The sequence below is a fragment of the Molossus molossus genome, unplaced genomic scaffold (genome assembly GCF_014108415.1).
Source record: "Molossus molossus isolate mMolMol1 unplaced genomic scaffold, mMolMol1.p scaffold_m16_p_2, whole genome shotgun sequence".
In the NCBI taxonomy this organism is placed as follows: domain Eukaryota; kingdom Metazoa; phylum Chordata; class Mammalia; order Chiroptera; family Molossidae; genus Molossus; species Molossus molossus.
In genome coordinates this window covers 147,541,175-147,563,791 of record NW_023425355.1, presented here as the reverse complement: position 1 = coordinate 147,563,791, position 22,617 = coordinate 147,541,175, and the positions used below count along the sequence as shown (strand labels likewise).

Sequence of the window (22,617 nt, the reverse complement as noted above, 5' to 3'; positions counted from 1 at the left end):
CTTGAAACACAGTGTTCATTGTCTCATTGTCATTTATCTAGTGAACCGCCTTTCGGAAGGGCCAGAGCTACGGTTCCATTTCAGTGCTGGGAAATGCTGGGAAGATGTTCCGCATCCCGAGACAATGTAGCCAGAATCCCTGCTTCTTCTGTCTGCCTCAGCACCACCAGGGCCTCCCGGTCACTGTCCAGTCGCGTGAGACCTGGGAAGGATGCATAGCTGAAAATGCTGGTGTTTCCGCAGGAGCATAGGAGGCCCAAGTTACGTGTGGACAAAGAATGAATAGATTATGTTGTCCTGGGGGCAGATGGAGTGGGAGGCGGATTGACTTCTTACGGACTGCGGGAAGCCAGATAGTGCGTCACCTTCTGCTTCTGTTAGCTCTCTCCTTTTCGAGAAGGGCGCGGGTTCAATTCAAACTGTGAATTAAAGTGGTGTGCTTTTCCACGTCTTCAGCAGAAAATGGACATCAGCACAAGTAGGGATACAGTAAGGAAAATTGTCAAGTATTTGACACAGGGCAACACCATGTAACCAGTAAAGGACAGGGTTTGGCTGGGTGTCTGAGTAAGCGGGAGGGTTATGAACAGCTGTCTCATAGGGATGGGGTGCTGCATGAGAGATGAGGGTGAGGTGCCTGTCTGCTGAGGAAGTTACTTAAGGACCATGGCGTGGTTGGAGTGAGGAAACATGGAATAGATGTGATACATGTTGGATGGATGGGTGGATAGATGGATGGATGGATGCATAGATGGATAGATGAATATAATACATGATTGATGTATTGATAGATACATATATAGATGAATGTTTGGATGCATAAATGAATGGATGGAAGGATACAGTAGATGATTAATGTATACATGGATGAATAGAAGGGTAGATGGATATGATAGACGATTGACGAATGGGTGGATGGATGAATGGGTGGATGGATGGATAGATGGATGCGTGGATGGATGGATGCATGGATGCATGGATGGATGGGTGGATGGATGGATGGATGCATGGATAGATGCATGGATGGATGCATGGACATAGATGTGTGTGTGTGTGTGTGTGTGTGTGTGTGTATATATCCATGTATGTATGCATAGATGGATAGATGAATATAATACATGATTGATGTATTGATAAATAGATATATGGATGAATGTTTGGATGCATAAATGAATGGATGGAAGGATACGGTAGATGATTAATGTATACATGGATGAATGGAAGGGTAGATGGATATGATAGACGATTGATGGATGGATGGATGGATGGATGGATGGATGGATAGAATAGAAGATGCTTCATGGGAGGATGGATGGATGAACATGATAGAAGACAGATAAAGGATAGATGGATAAAAGACATAGAGAGATGAAATATGTTTTTATCCATTCATCTATTCATGTATCTTGTTTACCTGTCTATGTATCTGTGATCCATCCATCATTTATCTGTCGAGAGAAGTAGTTGCAGCAACCTATCTGAAGGGAGGTGTGCATTATCTCACTGATCTGGAACCATAAACACCTAGACCTCATCAGAGCCCATCATTAGCATCTCACCAGGCAATGTGTAGCATTCACGGATTTCTGACACCACAACGAGCTGGCTTGCAGTTAAAGAAGAGATCAGGAAGTGAGAACAATAAAAGGAAGTTTAGCTTCAGCTGGCATGCAGAGAGCATCCTGTGTTTTGCTTCACTAGACAAAGCTCCCCCGAGGTCCCACCCCAAATCTTTGCCCATGTTAGGCTTACACAGGTAGCTGCTGATAGATCCAGTCCATCTGGGGGCACCTCTAATGTCTCCAGTATGTCATATGTGGAGCTTCACATCATTTTCTCCTGCATCCCCTCCTTCATTCCTACCTTTTGTGATACAACCATTCATCCAGAGTCTCAACCTGAAGAGTCACACATCACTGGTGACTGCTCCTTTGTCTCACATCCAATCTGTTAGCAAATCCAGTTAACATCTTCTCCCGAACCCTTTTCTCCATCCATGCTCTTTCTCCATTTCTTTTTTCTTTTCTGGAGACGCCCTCCAACCCCAACACTGACATCCTCCCTGGACAAATGCGAGAGCCCTTAACCAGTTTTTTCTCTGGCCTCCTCTGACACTTTCAGAATACTGTATATTTTTTTAAATGCATACCATACAATATGCAAGTTTGGAAAAAATAATTATATTAAAGCAACTATCCAGTGCCAAAAGGAATAAGACACTGGTCTCAGCGCTGCACATTATTCTCACTTCCTCCATCCTCCATGCTCTCTCCTGATGCCTGAGTGATGATTCAACATGCAGACCTGCTCAGCAACCCTTCCCTGGCTTCAGGAAATCCGGGTTCTCCGCCCTGGCCCCACAGCAGGTGCCCCTGGGGCTTGGAGGGATCACTGTTGCCCAGGCCCACCTGAGTCATCTGATTGATATTGGTAGGGAACTGGGTCCCCATCAGGGTTTTCAAAAAACCCATAAGCGGGTTGCAATGTGGGACAGGGTCCTGGAGAATCACGGAACTTTCGTTTTCGAGGGCTTTCCATTGGGTTGGTATTTCTCTTCATTGCTGGACTGTTTTCTCGAACATTCACAACTGTGGGGTGCATGACCTTTTTTTCAAAAAGTGTTGACTCTATTATTTCGTCTTTACCAAGGCCTTGAGATATTTACTGCGGCCTTTGTGTAGGTGAAGTCTCTGAGGTCGGAGAGTTCAATAGCCTCCTGAAGTTCATTTGGCCAGCACGCGGACCGATGAAAATGGAAATACGTTCTGTCAGTGGCAAGAGCGGGCTGCTGGGACATTGACCTCTGCCTGTGTAGGCAGCAGGGAGTTTGCCAGGTGTGGACCATGGAGGGACAGCTGCATCTACCAGGCCTGATGGGGGACGAGAATGTCCCATATTTAGGGAAACTTAACTCAAAACAGAAGATAACTTTCTGAATCCTGGTAGCAGATATATCTGAGACCCACCACCGAGTCCTCTCCAACTTTGTCTGGTTTCCATCATCCATCTATCAGTTTGTTCACCCAGTTATCGATCCATTGACTTATCCACTCACTTATCATCCATCCATCCATCCATCCATCCATCCATCCATCCCATCCACCATCTATCCATCCATTCATCCATCCATATATACATACATACACGTGCATCTATTCATCCATCCATGCATCCATGCATTCATACATACATATGTACATCTATTCATGCATCATCTATATACCTACTCATCCATCCATCCATCCACTCATTCATTCATTGACCCACTTATCCATCAGCTTATTAATCCATCCATCCATCCATCCATCCACCCATCTATCCATCCATCCATCATCCATCCATCCATCCATCCATCATCCATCCATCCTTCATCCATCCATCCATCCATCCATCCATCATCCATCCATCATTCATTGACCCATCCATCTATCCATCATTCATGCATCTACCCATTCATCCATTCTTCATCCATCCATCCATCCATCCATCCATCCATCCACTCATCCATTCATTTATTGATTCATTTATCCATCCACACATGCATTTATCCATCTATCCATCTACATACATCCATACATCGTCCATGCATCCATCCATTCAGCTATTCAACCACCCATCGACTGATCAATAAGAAATGATAGGGGCTTCCCAGAGGACGAGTCATTTTCTCAGGGCTTTGAGGCATAAATAGGAGTTTTCCTGGTATGGGAAGAAGAGGTTTGATATTAATGCCAAGTAGAGTATCCAAATAAAGCCTCCAGAAAGGTGGAGGTTCTCAAACTGTGACTCTCAGGGTCTAGCAACTTATTCATGAGACTCAAAGCTGGGGATGATTATACATTTTCTAGTGACATAGTGACATTTATCAGATGCCACAGGAACTGTTATGATTAAGTTCCATGTAGGAGAAACTGAGTTCACTGGGGTTCTGGAACCAACACTCTGCAGCAGAGGTGAGGGAGTAGAGGATCTTGGGTGCCCCCTGCTCCTCATGGACCTCAGTAGGTGTCCTCAAGAAGGGTCCCAGGGCTAGCTGGGTCAGTGTCCCCCAGAAGCTTATTAGAAATGGGAATATCCTCTTATTATCAAATATATTGTGGAAGGATGTAGAGGAACCTGCCACATCTTCTCTGCGCTCTGCTGTGAACATCCCACTGAGGATGAAACGGAGTTGCATCTTTTTTCTTATCCTCACCTGAAGACATTTTTGCATTTATCTTCAGAGAGAGAGGGAGGAAGAGAGAGAGAGAAACATCATTGCGAAAGAGACACATCGAGTGGCTGCCACCCACCCACACGACCCCAACCGGGGCCGGGACAAACTGCAACCAAGATCCATGCCCTTAGCGGGAACCAAACCCGGGCCTCTCTGGTCCGCAGGCCAGTGTTCTCGCCACTGAGCCAGACCGGCCAGGGCATCGGAGTTGGTTCTTTGGACCTGAGGTCACCTCAGATCCGGGTCAGGTGAGCAACCTGTGTGTGTTTTTAAAGCTGACAAAATGCAGAATGGATTGAAAACTTGCTGTGGCCCCGAGGTTCATGCTTTTCCGCACCAGCCCAGCAGAGAAGGCTCTGGCCGCCTGGTGACCGCCGCCCCTATGGTCACGGTGACACACTCAGCTCTCAGGGTTGCCCAACTGTGTAGCTTTGAACCGCCGAACAGAATGTGCACTACCCTGTTGGCGTGGGCTCCCCAAGTGCCTGGGATCGAGCTGCCGTTTCTCTGGCCCTCAAATGTGCATCATCACAAATTCATCCTCCTGCGGACCTGTGGCCAGAGTTCTTCCGACAACATCCTGCCCCCACGTGTCCCTGCAGCGCAGTGTTGCATTGCATGTGCCTGGAAAGACATGTTTCAGACGCGATCCCCCCCCACCAGGGAAAAGGCAGGGTGCTCCGATGCTTTAAAATACCACGAGCGAAGCCCTGGCCAGTGTGGCTCAGCGGGTAGAGCGTCGGCCTGCGGTCCGGAGAGACCCGGGTTCGGTTCCCGCTAAGGGCACGGACCTCGGTTGCAGTGTGTCCCCGGCCCTGGTGGGTCGTGCGGGTGGCAGCCACTCGATGTGTCCCTTCACGTCGATGTTTCTCTCTCTCTCTCCCTCCGACTCTATCTGAACAAAAAATGGAAAAGTGACCTCGGGTGAGGATTAAAAAAAAAAAAAAAATGCCACGAGCTAAAATGCCAAAGGCTGTGGTCTGTTCCCCTCAGCTCCCTCCTTGCCGGGGAATCTCGGGTACCCTCTGCCTGTCCCCTGTGTGCAGGGCCTGGGCTTTGTGCTGGAATTTTCTCTAAGCAAAGGACCCCGCCTCAGGCTCCCCACACCCATACGTACTGGGGATGCAGGTTTTCGAGGGTTTGGCTGGTGCTTTGTCCGGGAAACCTTTGCCTGGTGTCAGGGGACATGGGTGTGGAGGGCACGTCTGTTCGCTGCGTCTTGTCCTGGTCGTTGTGTGGGGTGTTCATTATGCCTTTAGGGGAGACTGGAGAGACCACGGGCTGCATGGAAGGCACTGGAGCCCCGCTAGACGGGGTCAGGGGGGCACTAGCTGTGAGCAGATGTGACCGTCCTACCCGCTGCAGGGCGTGGGGACACTCTCTCTGAGAGTGGGGTGCGGGGAGGGGTCCCAGGGGCGGCCTCCACATCTCCCATCTGCACAACGCCCTGGAAATCAGCTGGGTGACCCAGAAAGCTCCGGAAACACACAGGCCCCCAGAACACTCACCCCTGCCCGCTTGGTGTATTGTTCGGTTATTCTTGTTATTAATGAGGAAAATCTGAAAGTCTGAGCAAGCATCTCACCACCCAGTGTTTAATTCCATCATTTTATTTCTGTTTTCTGTATCCGTGGATTCATTTATCTAATGTATAGGTTCTGTTTTATTTATTTATTTATTTACTTTTTTATCCTCACCCGAGGATATTTTTCCATTTTTTGTTCAGGTAGAGCAGGAGGGAGAGAGAGGGAGAGAGAGAGAGAGAAACATCGACGTGAAAGGGACACATCGAGTGGCTGCCACCCGCACAACCAACCAGGGCCGGGGACACACTGCAACCGAGGTACGTGCCCTTAGCAGGAACCGAACCCGGGTCTCTCCGGACCGCAGGCCGACGCTCTAACCGCTGAGCCACACCGGCCAGGGCTATAGGTTCTGTTTTCAAACGATGTGGTTTATAGTTTCTACAGTCTATGATTAGGAATGGTCATTTATTTCCATTCTGTTTATTTCTATAATCTATTATTATAAATATTCATATTTTATTTGTATACCTATTTATATTTTATATCTAGTTTTTTTTTTTTTTCCCCTGGGAAGAGCTGGGAAGGAGGATTTCACCTTTTTTTTTCTTTTTGAATTTAGAGAAAGGAAAAGAGAGGGAGAGAGAGAGGAAACACCGATAAGAGAGAACATGGACTGGCCGCCTCCTGCACGCCCCCCACTGGGGATCAGGCCCCCAACCTGGGCAGGGGCCCTGACTGGGTATCGAACCGGCGACCTCTTGGTGCAGGTCGTGGTTGATGCTCAACCACTGAGCCACACAGGCCGGGCTATATCTGTTTATTTTTATAATTTATAAACTCTATGCATAAATAAATGATATATTTTATAGTTACCTATAATTTATTAAACACATATTTTATTTCTATTCTAACCTATTTTCATTTTAGTCCTATATATTTATGTGATTTACACATCCTAGGTATAAATGACATAATTTGTGATTTCTGTAATGTATTATTGGACCTATATTTTTATCTAGTCACATGTTCCTTCTATAATTCATTTCCATTTTAGCGTTAGATATTTATGTGTCAGTTTGAAGAGTGAGACAGTGTATTATTATAAAGAGCTCATTTCTCATCTATTCTATTTCTGATTTGCATTTAATTTATGTGTATTTGTTTATACATGCCCATCCATGGATTCTGTAATTTTTACAAGTTCTTATCATCCCTTTACTCCTACACAACTGCACTGTAATGACAGAATGGAAGAGAGTCTGGTCCTAGCTTCTCACGGTGCTTCTGTCGTGGATTGGGGGGGCTCATCACAGGTGAGGGTGCACACCCGCCCCGCCCTCCCCCCACAAGCTGCCCCGATACCCTGGGCTTTGGAGATTCACTGGGGTCCCCCTGTCTGCGTCGCCGGCTGACTGGCGCAAGTTGAAATGGAAAGATTGCTGGAATCAGAACTCGTGTGGAAGGAGAGTCCTCTGAGGATGAGTCGCGTCCTCGCCCAGTGGGTGCGGCTGTGGCCTCGCCCTGCGTGAGTCACCCCGTTTCCCTGACATCTGGGCTGGCCCAGTCATCCTCTGAGCCTGTTTTGTCTCCCTTCCAGCCCACCACACCGTCCAAGCGGACTTTCCCACAACTCCCTGAGTTTCCTTTTGATCCAAGCGCGGGCGGACCCTAACTTCCTCCTTCTCTGGGATCCCGGTGATCCCCAAAAACGAAAAAGGAAAAAAAAAAAAGTTTTTCCGGGCTGTCTGTTTCTACGGGGCGCCTTGGTTGACGGTGGGACTGAGACTGGGCCCAAACCAAGCCTGGGCTGTATGTCCGTCCCGGGGCCAATGACGCGGAGCCGAGTTCGAGTCGTGCAAGGGACAGCAGGGGTCGCCCCTGGCAAATCTGCTCGGGACCCCCCAAACCCCGGCCACGGCTTGTGCTGGGAGCTGTGGGCCAAGGGCAGGCAGGCAGGACGAAGGACAATGACGGAGACAGTTACAGATCCCACGGAGGGGAAGGGATGCGGGCTGGCGTGTGGCCAGGGGGCTGGAAGGGTTTTCTCCGCTGTCCCCGCCTGCAGGGCTCCAAGGCTGCAAGTCCTTCTGTGACGGCAGTAGTTTCCCCTGGTGCTCAGATGAGGAGCCGGGCAGCATGCCCGGGGGCAACCCCCAGACGTGAACTCCCGGGGCGTCCGGCTCCCCGCCAGGTCGCCGGGAGACTGCTGTCATCAGAACAGAGCAAGGAGGGTCACCATCTCTCCTCACGATGGCTCAGTCCCCCCGTGATGATTCCTCTATGGTTGCATTTTTCTCTCGCACCTGCTCAGCATCACAGGTGGTGGCTGACAGAAGGCAGGATGAACTAACAGGTCCCTGGGAGGAATCTAAGTGAATATTGAACAGTAAAAGGGAAACCACAACACGTCCGCACATCCACCATCCAGCCCCAGACCCCCCCTTTTTTTAAAAAAAAAATTGTTTCCTTAATTTTTAAGTCTACTTTGATTTTTTAAATGTCTAACAGGACTTTTTTTTTTTTCTCTCTCTGTCTTAGATGATTTTGATTTATCGGATGCCGTGGATGGTGAGTAGTATGGCCAACGTGGAAGCAATCATATTAACGACATAATTAAAAAAAAAAATACTGGGAATATTTTACTGGGATTTAGACGTGTGGACTGGACAAGGAGACTCAGTAAGGTCAGGCAAGTCAAGATGCCCGGCTGGCGTGGCTCCGTGGGCTGAGCGCCGTCCATGGCCTGAGAGGTCCGGGTTCGAGGCCCAGTCAGGGCACAGGCCCAGGTTGTGGGCTCGATCCCCAGTGGGGGGCGTGCAGGAGGCACTGATCGATGTATCTCTCTCACATCCACGTTGCTATCTCTCTCTGTCTCTAAAAAAGCAATGAAAACATACTTAGATAAAAAAGATGCCCTTGGCGAGATGAATAAACAGCCCCCAGTGGGTCACGGATGCCAACAGGCAGAAACAGGAGCTTGGGGTGCGGAGTGTCCAGGTGGGCAGGCTGAGGGGGGACGGAGCAGGAACCCCATTTCTTGGCTGAGCTCCGATCTCTGCCTCCTCTTCACGTGGTCCCCCTGTGTCTGCACCCAAACTTCATTCTCTTTGGGTCCCTGCTTTGACAAGGACCTGGGCAAATTGACCGTGGCCTCCATCATAACCTCGTCTCGAACGGGGCTGCTCGCAAAGACCCTCAAAATAAGGTCCTATTTTGCGGTTCCAGGTGGACGTGAGTTTTGGGGGCACGGTGTTCAACCCGGGGTAGCCTTTAAAGTCCTGTGGTGCCGGGCAGAGGCTGGAGTCCAAACCAAGAAGATAAAAGTGTGGGCCGAAGTTCATGGGGGAAACTTACTTCTGATGGCATCATGCTTCTCGGCTGCTAGGAAGACAGTGCCGGAGGCTTCTTGGGTCTCGTAACCTCAGCTTCTGTCCTTTGGGAGCAGCCTGGTGAGGGGTCTCAGCCAATCCGGGGTGCCGCTAAGAAACATGAGCCGTGTCTCTCCTCTGCCTGCCCAGACCTGGGGCTCACCGATGAGTGTTTGTGCTCAACTCCTGGTCAAGTCCATTTGAAGACTCGCAATGACAAAAATGACATTCCCTGAAATCATATGGAAGTCCATCGATCCAGCTCCGTGGATTAGAGCGTCGTCCCAAGACGCCATGGTTGCGGGTTCGATCCCCAGGCAGGGCATATAAAAGAGTCAGTCAATGCCCTGGCCAGTTTGGCTCAGCGGTTAGAGCGTCGGCCCGCGGACCAGAGAGACCCGGGTTCGGTTCCCGCTAAGGGCACGGACCTCGGTTGCAGTTTGTCCCCGGCCCTGGTTGGGGTCGTGTGGGTGGTGACCAGTGGATGTGTCCCTTTCACATCGATGTTTCTCTCTCTCTCTTCCTCCCTCTCTCCCTCCTGATCTATCTGAAGATCAATGCAAAAATGTCCTCGGGTGAGGATAAAAAAAAAAAAAAGAGTCAACCAATGGATGCATCGATAAGTGGAACAACAAATCAATCTCTCTCTAAAATAAATAAATACATACTTAAAAAATGTATAAAGTCCACCAATGTTTCTACTTGTATGTCCAGGTTGCCTTGTTTTGGGGAAGACCTTTGATAGACTGTCTCCTGACAGTCGAACTTTTAACATACCCTGGCCTGCGTACACTCTTAAAAGTAGGAAACGGTTGCTATTTTACAGGACTTGTTGGTATGAGAAATGGTTGGACGGAGGAAAAGATAACTGTTAAAATCATTATCATATTTTTAATTGGTTGATTAGAAAGAGAGAGAGAGAGAAACTTCGATATGTTGTTCTTATTTATACATTCATTGGTTCATTCTTTTTTTTTTTTATTCCTCAACTAAGGATATGTTATTATTGATTTGAGAGAGAGAGAGAGAAAGAGAGGGAGAGAGAGAGAGAAAAAAACATCGATGTGTTGCCTCCCAATCGATGAACTGAACCTGCAACCTTGCCATGTCCCCTGACTCGAGGTCAACTTGCAACCTCAGTGGATCCGGTCGCCACTCTAACTAGCTGAGCTACTCAGCCAGAACCATGCCTGTTATAATTTTGTTTTAATGCTTTGACATTTTTTTTTTTTAAATGGAATATCAATGAGAGTTGACTTTGTGTCCTAGATGCAAGTTTTGGTGACTGAAATGTCTTTTCTCTGTAGATTTCAAGAAACCCATGGTAACCACCAAAAAGCCCAGTTCTGGTAAGAAGCACATGTTCTTTGGATGCAAAGGGTTTGGGTCTACTACTGTTGTGCCTGTTTCTGTGAGCTGGACGTGGTGTGGACACGTATGTAGGTGCGTGGTCTGATATTTGAATGGCACATGGTCTGATATTTGAATGGCACATGGTCTCATATTTGAATGGCACATGGTCTGATATTTGAATGGCACATGGTCTGATATTTGAATGGCACATGGTCTGATATTTGAATGGCACATGGTCTGATATTTGAATGGCACATGGTCTGATAGATATTTGAATGGCATTGTGACGTCCAATGATTTCGATAAGAATGAGTGGTGACTCTTCCGTGAGATACTGATGGGTCATTTGGACAGTCTTTCTGCAGGTCTTTGACTGTTTGTGATCCTTTGGGGTAATCATTTCTTGGGAGAAATAATTTTAGGGGTTGAGACCCCCATATACCCCATGAGAAAAGTCTGACTTTGGCCTCCGGACATCCGTGCATTCATGAGGAGTGATTCTTTCGAATAAAACTCAGAAATTAGAGACAGATAATAGAATTGCCCAAGGGTATAATTTATGGGTGGTTAGCCACTCGGCGTATAACTGAGGCCAAAAGTTGTAGAGATCTATGACTCTCCTTTGTGTTTTTTTGTTGTTGTTTTTTTCAACAATAACACCTCTGTTTAATTTTTGAGAGCCTTCATAGAAGGTCATCTCCATACGGAAGGGTTAGCATGTCTTCATTCAAACGCAGGTCCTTGAATTGTTCAGGCACATAGACGATGCTGGATAAATTAGGGTTGAATAAGTGAATTTGTCCCATCATGAGCTCTGTGCTGCCGGGATGTTGAGGTCCCACCTAGGAGTCACAGTAGGTCCATACTGTTGTGTTGGGTGCCTACACCAGCATTTCTAGGAGTGGCTGGAATTTGAAAAGAGTTCTTCAAACCAAGAAGACATTGTTTGAAACCATCATGAATCACTCTATCTCTTCACCAAGGATATAGTTGAGGCAGTACAGAGTTTTCAGGAAGCAGAGTTAGAAGTCCACTTGGGTCCATGGGGCGTCCTTGGTTTATCAATTTTTTTCATTTTTCTGTTGTCTTTTACTCTTTTTGTTGGAGACATGCATGATGTGAAGATGAGTTGGGGATTCATTTTTCCCATGGAGGTCTCGGTCAGAATGATGTTCAGAAAAGAATTTAGGGATGTGGCCATGTAGTGTTTTCTCCAAAGGAAGGCTTTTCCTTTTATTTTTCTCCCTGAACTGGGGTGTGAACAGTTTTTCCTCCTTCAGGTGATGACTTCAGCTTAGAAGATGGCTTGGGTGATGGGGGACACAGTGAGTATCACTCTTACATCTCTTAGTTGCTTCATTTGCTTATTATCACCAAAGTATCATCACTCAAAGAGCCTTATCTTTATAAAGTGATACATGAAGCTGGTTTTGTTTTTGTTTTTGTTTTTTTTTTGAGGAGGAAAACCTATGGAATTGGTGTGGTATTGGTTGTTGTTTTTTGTTGTTTTTTTAATCCTCACCCGAGGATATTTTTCTTCTTATCTTCAGATTCAGTGGAAGGGAGAGAGAGAGAGAGGAAAAAAAAACCAACAACAACAAAAATCATTGATGTGAGAGAGACACATGCCTCCTGCATGATCCTCACCCGGGCCAGGGACCCAACCACAACCAAGGTATGTGCCCTTGACTGAAATCAAGCCCGTAACTCTTTGTTCCAAGTGGGCTGATGCTCTAACTGCTTAGCCAAGCAGGCCAGGGCTGTGTGCTCATGTTAATTTTAAAAACTCAGTCTGGCCCTGGCCGGTTTGGCTCAGCGGTTAGAGCACCGGCCTGTGGTCCAGAGAGACCCGGGTTCGGTTCCCGCTAAGGGCACGTACCTCGGTTGCAGTGTGTCCCCGGCCCTAGTTGGGTCGTGTGGGTGGCAACCACTCGATGTGTCCCTTTCACGTTGATGTTTCTCTCGCCCTCTCCCTCCCACTCTGTCTGAACAAAAAGTAAATTAAAAAAAATAAAAATAAAAACTCAGTCTGAATCGTTGTTTTTAAAATTTTTAATTCCAGTTTCTGTCCAAATACAGATGACATGAAAGGATGCATCATAAAAATAACAAATTCATTCTTTCATTTTATTTTTAATTTTTTTGGTGGTACATGCCCCTAGCGGGAACTGAACCCGGGATTCTCTGGTCTGCAAGTCGATGCTCAACCGCTGAACCAAACTGGCCAGGGCACGAATTCATTCTTTTGAAAAAGCAACGCCTCTGAAGGAAAATTGACTACCCTGGCCAGGGCAGATTTCATGCCATGTGATTTGCAGTCAGTTACTCTGAAGGGGACCCATCCGTGGTTGAACACTGTGTTGTGCTATATTGAAATTATTGACACATGATCTGGGGTCCTGGTATTTTCATTTTGCATGAGGACCACAACTCTTGTAGCTGGAACAGACATGTGCTTATTAGTTTCTATTGGATAGACGTGAACTCAACTATTGCAGCTGGAAGACGATGGAAAAGAAATTGGCAGGTGGTTGAGTGTACAAAGGTATCCCCACCTTGACCAATGATATGCTTAGTAAACCACATGCATGCCAATGGGTGTTTTGTGTTCTTTACTAAAAATTGCTCATAATTGCAATTTCCATCTTTTACCTAGTGACTCCTGCTCCACCGAAACCAAAACCTAATCCACAGCCCAACCATCCTGGAACTTCTGGTAAGACGTAAAAGATCTGCAGGTCCAATGTGTGTTTTTCAAAGAACTGTCATCTCCACATCTGCTGAGAAGGGGGTAATTTCAGATTTGCATGTGGTCATTTTTGTTTCTCTGTGCAGGGGAATTCCAATTCTCCCGTAGGGGAGGACTGTATATAAAAAAAACAACTTATTTTTGGTTTGCATGTGATAATTATTGAATGGTTGCTAATGGTACTGCCAAGGTTTTATGAGCCCTTTAAAGGACTGAATGCAAGGTTTTTAATATACAGAATCAATATGAGGAAAGGTATCAGCTTGTTTTTAGAAACATTTTGCCATTTTTGACACATCACAGTACACTCAGACTAACCTGACTACCAGTTGATTCTTAAAAAATTGAATGCCTGTTTAAATTTCAGATTTTGAGAATTTTTTTTGGGGGGGGGGCGGTTATGTATTTTTTAAATTTTTAACACAGAAAAATACAAATATTGTCCATCTTCTACCACTGTTTACATTTTGAAGGTTATTCTCTTCAACATTTTATATGTGAATTTACATGAAACAAATTGAGGAAAAATGTCTATTTTTTATACTAGGTCATAACATTATTTTTTTGCTTATTGATTAGTTAGAAACATTTTCTCAGATCTTTTCATAGTTTTTATCATATAACTTTTTAAAAATCTTTATTGTTGAGAGTGTTACAGATGTTTCCCATTATTTCCTTATCGGCTCCCTCCTCCTGCTTCCCACCTCTTCCCAGGCCTTCATCACCCTATTGTCTATGTCCTTAGGTGATGCTTATATGCATATACATTCTTTGGTTAATCTCTTCCCACCTCCCACTTCCCTTTGAGGTTCATCAGTCTGTGCCATGTATCTATGCCTCTGTTTCTATTTTATTCATCAGATTGTTTTGTTAATTGGATACCACATATAAGTGAGATCACGTGACAGTGTCTGTCTCTGACTGGCTTATTTCGCTCAGCATAATACTCTCCAGGTCCCTCCATGCTGTCTGAAAGGGTAATAGATCCTTCTTTTTTATAGCTGCATAGTATTCCACTGTGTAGATGTACCACAGCTTTTTTATCCACCCATCTGCTGATGGACACTGGGGCTGTTTCCAGATCTTAGCTATTGTAAATAGCGCTGCTGTGAACATAGGGGTGCAAATATTCTTTCTGATGGGTGTTGACTTTTAGTGGCGGTGGTATATACTATCATGACAGATCCCAAAATTTGAAAATGTGTATTCCTTGTTCTAAAATTTTAGAATGATAAATTACAAAGCACATTTAAGTAATGTTCATGCACTTAAAAGACTATTTTGTTTAATGCCCATCTGAGGACATGCTTTTATTGATTTCAGAAAGAGAGGAAGAGAGAGGGAGAGAGAGGGAAACATCAGTGTGAAAGAGAAACATTGTTTGGTTGCCTGAAGATTGAACCCACAGCCTGGGCATGTGCCCTGACTGGGAACCAAACCCATTACCCTTCAGTGCATGGAATGACACTCCAACCAACTGAGCCAGGATCAGATCCTGGCTGGTGTGGCTCAGTGGTTGAGCATTGACCCTGCACCAAGAGGTCACCAGTTTGATTCCTGGTCAGGGCACATGCCCAGGTTGTGAGCCCAATTCCCAGGGGGTGGGGCATGCAGGAGGTGGCCAGTCAATGTTCTCTCTCATTGATGTTTCTATCTCTCTCTCTCTCTAAAATCAATAAAGAAAAAAAATTTTAGTTAAAAATCTTTTTTTTTTTTTTTTTTTTTTTAATCCTCAGATAGAGTGGGAGGGAGAGAAACATCAATGTGAGGGAGACACATCAAATGGTTGCCACCCACATGACCCCCACCGGAACTGGGGACAAACTACAACACAAGTACATGCCCCTAGCGGGAACCGATCCCGGGACTCTCTGGTCCGCAGGCCAACGCTCTAACCGCTCAGCCAAACCAGCCAGGGCATGATCAGCCTGTTAGCAGCTAATGCATTCCCTTCCTTGGGTCACTTTTCTAAGAAGAGCGTCACATTGTAACGTGATAATTTTTGAAAAATGTTTCCCTTATGTTGTTTTTTTTTTGTCTACAATGTACTTCTGTTTGTATCCTTTTGCTTTGCTACAAAACCCAAGTCAACTTTCAACTACGAGAGGAGGAAACAGACATTTGTCATAACTGACTTTAGATGAAATACATTTTTTTTTTTTTTTTTAAAGACTGGTATTCACTTCAGGAAATTGCTTCCTATTCTAATTCCCTTTTCACTTCCTAAACAGGAATAAAATGTGACATTGTTGGCAGGTGCTTCTGGTCATCAAAGAGATAGCCTTCCTTTGTTTTTGTTTTTTTTTAAACCCATCAATATCAAGAGGTATATTGAAGAATTTTTATTTTTATTTTTATTTTTTTATAAAATATATCTTTGCATTCCTGGAATAAACTCTAGTTCGTCCTGATAGGCTTTTATTAAACTGATGGATTTGATTTGATGTGTATTGGCTAGCTATTGTTGGCTAATGAACTGTTTCTAAATCCAAAGGCTTAACGTTTTTAAAAAGTTATGCTGTCTAACGAGTCTGGGCTGGGCTTATCTGATGTTGGCTTGCCTCTGCTGTGTCCAGGGTCACCTTGTCTGGGCTGACCTCAGCTGCAGTGACTGGGCTTTTCGTCACCTCAACACCAGCCTGATATGAGCTCAGTTTTAAGGGGCAAGATCTGCAGGCCCCAAAGAGTCTACATAAACATAATTGGTTGGTCTCCCATTTTACTAACATCTTTTTACCCAAAGTCTCCTTGCTGATCCAGCGTAAAGAGCTAGGAGGAACCCACAATGTAGAGAGTGAAAAATGAGGGCCAGCAATGACATGAACCTACACTAGATTGACCCCTTTGAGATCATTATCTTTATGTCCATCCAAAACATTGGTGTACAATTCCTGTTCCTTTCGGCATCTTCTATTTAGGTCGATCAGCCGACTTTCGGGCAGGACTAGTTTTAGGAGTTTCAAAACAGAAATGGAATTTGATTGTCATCGCATTTTGGGAAGATGTCGTCCATCAAGTAGTCCCTTTGTGGGGTCCCCCTCGGACGTGTTTTGGGTTTACAGGGTGTTCCCTTCCATACAAGACTTAGACGCCTTCGCGACCGTTCCGCTGGGAGAGATGACATTCTTTTTCTTTTCCAGGTGGATTTTCAGATTCTGACCTCTTCGATGCCACATCCGGCGGAGGTAGAGTGACGGTCTCCTTCTTTGGTTTCTTTCTCCATCTATCGGCTATGGCTCACCTGCTCTCCAGAGCATGACAAAGTGTTAGGCCTTAGGTCTCTCCCTCTGAGCTATGCTGTTTATTGATACATCAAGGGGTGGATTGTAAACCCTGCCCTGTAGAAGGTAGTTCCCAGCTGCTCTGTTGATGGTTCGGGGGCGTTTCTGTCCTTTTCCTACAGGGATGGAGCTTAGTGGAAATTTCCCAGACATCTCCGAATCAAACCAGTCACGCGTCTTTTGTAATGATCTCACGTGGCTCGTGAGCTCTTTTGCACAAATAATGAATGTGAAAATCCCGGCTCCCAGAATGGAGGGATGTGACTTTGCCAAAAGACACTCAGGGGCCTCGTTCCAACTAGAAAAGATGTTTCTGGCTCCCTCTTTGAAATCATAGGTCAGAGGAGGGTCTGAAACAGTATGTCCAATAATCGGTCAATGAATCAATAGCCCTAGCCGGTTTGGCTCAGCAGTTGGAGCATTGATCTGTGGACCAAAGAGTCCCAGGTTCGATTCTGGCGAAGGGCACGTACCTCAGTTGTGGTTACGTTCCCAGTCCTGGTCGGAGTCGTGCGGGAGGCAACCAGTTAAAGTGTCTCTCTCATGTCAATGTTTCTTTCTTTCTGTCTCTCTCTTCCACTCTATCTGAAGATAGATGGAAAAAATATCCTCGGGTGAGGATTAAAAAACCATGAAAAATAAATAAAGAATTATATGATGCTAATGATCAGAATACCTCTGTATGTGTTTGCTACATTTACACATAGTTTGCCTTGATATATTTTATATATTCTGGAATCAACAGAAACAAGGCCTTGGATTTCTGTGCCCCTTCACCATCACCATGGGCAGGGTCTCAGGACACAACCTGGATTGTCCCCAAGCCCACGATGAGGGGACAGAATTCCGAGGCACCTTCAAGACTCAGTGGGTGGTTGGTCTCCTGGAGTCCACTGTACAAGGACGGTTTGAGCTAGGTTTTCGGTAAATGTGAGTGAGACAGATGATACCTTCGGCAGGGAGGGACATTATGCTCGACAATGGATAAGGACTCCCTGATATTAAATGTCCTTGTCACTGCTGTGGTCTCGTCTGCGGAGGGTCCTTCACAAGTCGTTGTCACAGGAGGTGGTCTTTGAGTTGCATTTTTCTTCACCCCCAAATCTTTCTGATCAATATGTTTGTCCCTCTCTTACAGCCGGAGGTGGAGGTGGAGGTGGAGGTGGTGGTGGTGGTGGCGGCGGTGCTGATGATGGAGGAAATTCGAGGAGTGACGAGGGGGGACAGAGTGCGTATGCCTGGTTTCTGACTTCTTGGGTCTGGGTTTTTAGAAAGGCATGAACAGCGAGAGTCTGTTTGCCACATGGCCCCAGAAGGCTGCAGCATTGTGTCATCATAGCTGGCCCCTGCCACTGCAGAACGTGTCTCTTTGCCTGAGGGCTCCCTCTTGGAGCTGTCAGAACCCAGTGCTGGTCACAGCATAGGGACAAAAAGCCATGGCAGGTTGTCCCACTGGAGACCACTAGGATTGGACACAGTGTGAGTCGTAGAAGTAATTGCAATTCAAGGTATGACTTTCTGGGATCAGATCGGAGGTACCCTCCGGGAATACGCATTGTAGCTGGCCCTTTGTATGGTGCCCAAGGATTCGAGTCTGTGTTTGGGCATTGGGCAATGTTCAGGAACGGGGCTCCATCCACAGTCGCCCTGTGACTTGCCCTTAACCTTATTTCCCTGCGCACAACCACCCACCTGCCCTGCGGGCTCTCGGTGAATGTTGCCCAATCACAGTGTCTTGTGTTCTTCCCACAGCCGAGCCTCAAGGGGTGATCCCTGGTATCATCGGGGCCATTGTGGTGGCTGTGGCCGGAGCCATTTCGAGCTTTATTGCCTACCAGAAAAAGAAGTTTTGTTTCAAAGAAAACGGTAAGGTTTTCACCTCTGCTTTCTCTCTCTTGTGCCTTGCTAATGTAAAAACTGCTTTCTTAAAAAAAAAAAAAAAACTTAAAACCCTGGCCAGTGTGGTTCAGTCGGTTGAGTGTTGTCCTTTGCACCAAGAGGTCACCGGTTCAATTCCCAGTGATGGGCCCATCAGGGGGCGTTCAGGAGACAACCAGTCAATGTTTCTCTCTCACACTCTCCCTCTGTCTCTAAAATTAATAAAAAAATATTGTAAAAATAGTTAGAAATGCAGAATTCAGGTGGGACTAAACGTGAGGAAGTCGGCTGATCATGAAAGCGCTGGAATACTGGCATCAGATTATGTTTGATCTCGGCGTGGCCTTGTGTTTAGCTGTGAACTCATGTGCGCTAGTAACCACTCCAGTCCTTGGAGTATCCATCCATCAAGGGGGAGATGATTCTCTAATTTCTGTGAGGATCAGTAAGACTGTGTGTGAAAGTCTCGACCGGTTGCCCGGCTGAGAGTGAGTGGTGTAGAAATGTTAGCTCCTAGGATTTGTTCATCTTTGTTTAAAATCACTGCCACCTTCACTATCATGAGGACAAGAAGCATGGCCAGAGGGCCCACTGTATTCCTTTTCTACCCAGTAAAATTAAAATAGAAACACAGGGCAGCTCTTCCTTTTCTGCTTGAACCCCGTACCAGCAGGACCCAGGAAGGTCTTCACATGGGACATACAATTTCTAAGGGGCAGTGAGGAGCAGGCCACCTTAAGCACCTCAGTTACTGGAACTCCATCATTCCGTGATTTCGGACCTCATACTCCAAAGTCCCTAAATTCCTTAAGAGTTGTCCTGATGTGGGTTAATTCTGTTTTGAACATACATCTCTGCACCCCTCTTTCTAGGTTTTGTCTTCAGCTTTGCAGGACTAGTGAGGGGTGGGCTGTGATGTGGTTTGTGGGAAGGATCTCACGGACTAGATGGCCCTTCTCCAAGGAGGAGCCTTCTGATGTCTGAACTTCTCATCCTCCCTATGATCTGCTTCCTTATGCGTAGCCATTGACCTCGTGTGTTGAAAAGACCCCTTCCTGGGGATTCTTGGGAAATTTCCAGCAGAGTTGAATAGATGTGGATGCAGGCAAATGTGGACCATAGGGATGGAGTTTCTTCTTCTCTCATCATTCCAGATTTCTAGGTCCACAAACTCTTATCGACTGAAATTCCTACACAGCTTTTGGATTGGGAGACCTAAAGTGAGCTGGTTTTATATCCCTTTTCTGGCAATGGAGGTTGCATTGGGTCTTATTTCTGACATATGATCTAAAGCCTTTTATCAGGAGGCACCCAAGAAACCATAGTTGGTTGACCGAATGGTGAAAGTTTCATGGGGCCCAAATGGACTGAAGACCAGGTCAACCAGATGTCTGAGAAAGACCAACGATTATAACAGAGAGGAGAAAACTCTTTTTTCTCTTGTGTCTACTAGAAATAGCATAGAAGTTAAATAAGTAGGAATTCAGTCAAAGCAGATTTGTGTTTATCAAGTATATGGTTCCCTCTCTCTCAAAATGCTTAACCCAGCATGATGCTTCGCCAGGAGGAGTCAGGTGTGCTCATGAGGGAAGGATGCATGAGAACATTTTCTGACATCTTTAGGGGAAACCACGTCAGATTCTGGAGTTGCAAAGCATTTCTTTTACCTTGCACATGGAATGCATGGACCTCTGGGATATTGTGGTCCTACTAAGGGCATTCATATCAGCCAGATGTCTGAATAGACTTCACGTCATTTAATATTTGGAAACGGGATTCAGAAATTGGGAAAAACAGCTGGTTGTCCTGGTTGAAGGATTTTGTCCACTGCAGGCATTGGGGGATGGGGGGTGGGTTTCAAAAGGCATAGCTCCCAAGGTAGAAATAGTTTAACTGGAACTTTTTTTTTTTTTTTCCAAAATAAAAGCATCCTTTCTGAAGAATTGGCTTAGGGTTGTTTAGGAGTCCATTTACGCTACCAAGAAGCGAGGTACATTTATTTCCCTAGAAAATCTTCTACAGTCTTTTATTCTTCTTAGGCTAAATGAACATTAGGTGTGACTTTAAATGTTGGTTTTCTCCGTATCTTCCATGGGGTTCTTGATCTTGAACTTCCATAAGATGCAGAGAACAAAAGAAACCAGGAAAAAAGAGGAAAGCTAGTACTTCTGATGTCGGTCATTACTCACTTTTGTCTCCAGCTATAAAATACGCAGCGTGAACACACAAAAATTAGGTGCTGTTCTCACAGAAACCCTTTAACACAGGAGAAAGAGTATCTGTCCTGACTAGTGGGTAGACCTTGAGGTTTTTAGACCTGTGGTAGAGAACACATTTCATGTGTATTGCCAGAAACACGTTTTTACGGACAGAGATAAAATTAAAATGTTGAATCCAGTTATGAGGCATGGGACAATTCTAGAAATTTCAGGGTTAATGTAGAACAGTTTCATGAGTTTTACTTCTGGGATGATCACGCGAAGAAGGGCAAAACCCTATGTAATCATGACCTTGGAACTTTCATAAGAAGGACATAATCACTGAATGCCCTTGTCGTTGCAGAAACCATGGTTTGGGGGAAACCATTAGTCTACAGTAGTGTCTGTTTATATAAAGCATGATTTTCCAGGACCTGGTCATTGCGTTGCATTTTGTAGTGTTTGTTGAATCTGCATCAAGATGAGTATCGAGTATGTGGGTCGAAGCAGAGGTGTTTTCTCAACATGGAGACACATTGATCAAATATTATCCACCTTGATATAAGTCTAAGAGATGCTCAGTATTATGTGTTGAGCTAAACCATGAAAGAGTATCTGCAGCCAGTGAAACTTGATAGATCTGTTCTTGATGCCTAAATATTTGAATTTGTAGACCTGAATGTTGTATCTAGTTTTTAGGATGGGCTGCTAATGCTGTTTCGGATTCAGGGTTGGTGTGTGTCTGTGTTTTGGCATGTTGGCTTCAAGTAAATGGTTTAAGTGGTAGGGGACAGGGCGCCTGACCTGCATTGACACAGCCCACTTGGCTGTTGTCACTGGATGCGAACGATGCTGCTATCTGTGTGTTGGTCCCTGCTGCTCAGAACACATCTGCCAGCTTCCCCTCATCTGCCTGCTTGTGGTTTCTTGAGGCTTTGGTGAAATAACCTACTTGTCTGTCTTCCCTCTTTTCTTACTTCTTTCCATCCATTCACCCATGCATCCATGCATCCATGCATCCATGCGTCCATCCATCCATCCATCCATCCATCCATCCATCCATCCATCCTTTCATCCATCCATCCATCCATCCATCCATCCATCCTTTCATCCATCCATCCATCCATCCATCCATCCATCCATCCATCCATCCATCCTTCCTTCCATCCATCCATCCATCCTTCCATCCATTCTTCTATCCTTCCATCTATCCATTCATCCATCCATCCATCCATCCATCCACCCATCCATCCATCCATCCATCCATCCATTCTTCTATCCTTCCATCTATCCATTCATCCATCCATCCTTCCATCCATCCATCCATCCATCCATCCATTCATCATGCATCCAGACATGTTTCTATCTATCAATCCATTTATCCACTATCTCTCCATCCACTCATCCATCCATCCATCCATCCATCCATCCATCCATCCATCCACCCATCCATTCATCCTTCTATCCTTCCATCTATCCATTCATCCATCCATCCATCCATCCATCCATCCATCCATCCATCCATCCATCCATTCATCATCCATTCATCATGCATCCAGACATGTTTCTATCTATCAATCCATTTATCCACTATCTCTCCATCCACTCATCCATCCATCCATCCATCCATCCATCCATCCATCCACCCATCCATTCATCCTTCTATCCTTCCATCTATCCATTCATCCATCTATCCATCCATCCATACATACATCCATCCACTCATCCATCCATCTATTATTCTATTCATTCATCTACCATCCATCCATCCATCCATTCTTCCATCCATTTACCTACCATCCATCCATCCATCCATCCTTTCATCCATCCATCCATCCATCCATCCATCCATCCATCCATCCATCCCCTTGAGGGTCATTCAGCTCTTTCCAAGATACGCTTATTGGCTTCTTGGTTCTGGTACAATGCAGACTGTGCCCCAATCACTACAGGACTGAGTCTGCATCGAATCTCCGTGGGTGTCCAACAAGTCAGTCTTCAGTGTAGCCTAAGGATCAAATTGCACTGGTCAGTGGTCCCCTGGCCTC

The 22,617-nt window shown here is 45.7% G+C and overlaps 1 protein-coding gene across 2 annotated transcripts in view; it reads left to right on the top strand.

Annotated features, from left to right (window-relative positions):
• The window catches only part of CD99 (CD99 molecule (Xg blood group)), a 33,264-nt gene that overhangs the window by 4,697 nt on the left and 5,950 nt on the right, over nt 1-22,617 (top strand). Inside the window, exons 2-8 of one of the 2 annotated variants that reach the window (XM_036270722.1) lie at nt 8,281-8,310; nt 10,418-10,459; nt 11,744-11,788; nt 13,120-13,179; nt 16,353-16,397; nt 17,632-17,721; nt 18,246-18,359. In XM_036270722.1, the coding sequence (XP_036126615.1) occupies nt 8,281-8,310; nt 10,418-10,459; nt 11,744-11,788; nt 13,120-13,179; nt 16,353-16,397; nt 17,632-17,721; nt 18,246-18,359 (426 nt within the window). The remainder of the gene's footprint in view (nt 1-8,280; nt 8,311-10,417; nt 10,460-11,743; nt 11,789-13,119; nt 13,180-16,352; nt 16,398-17,631; nt 17,722-18,245; nt 18,360-22,617) is intronic. The other variant, XM_036270723.1, reaches the window with a different exon arrangement.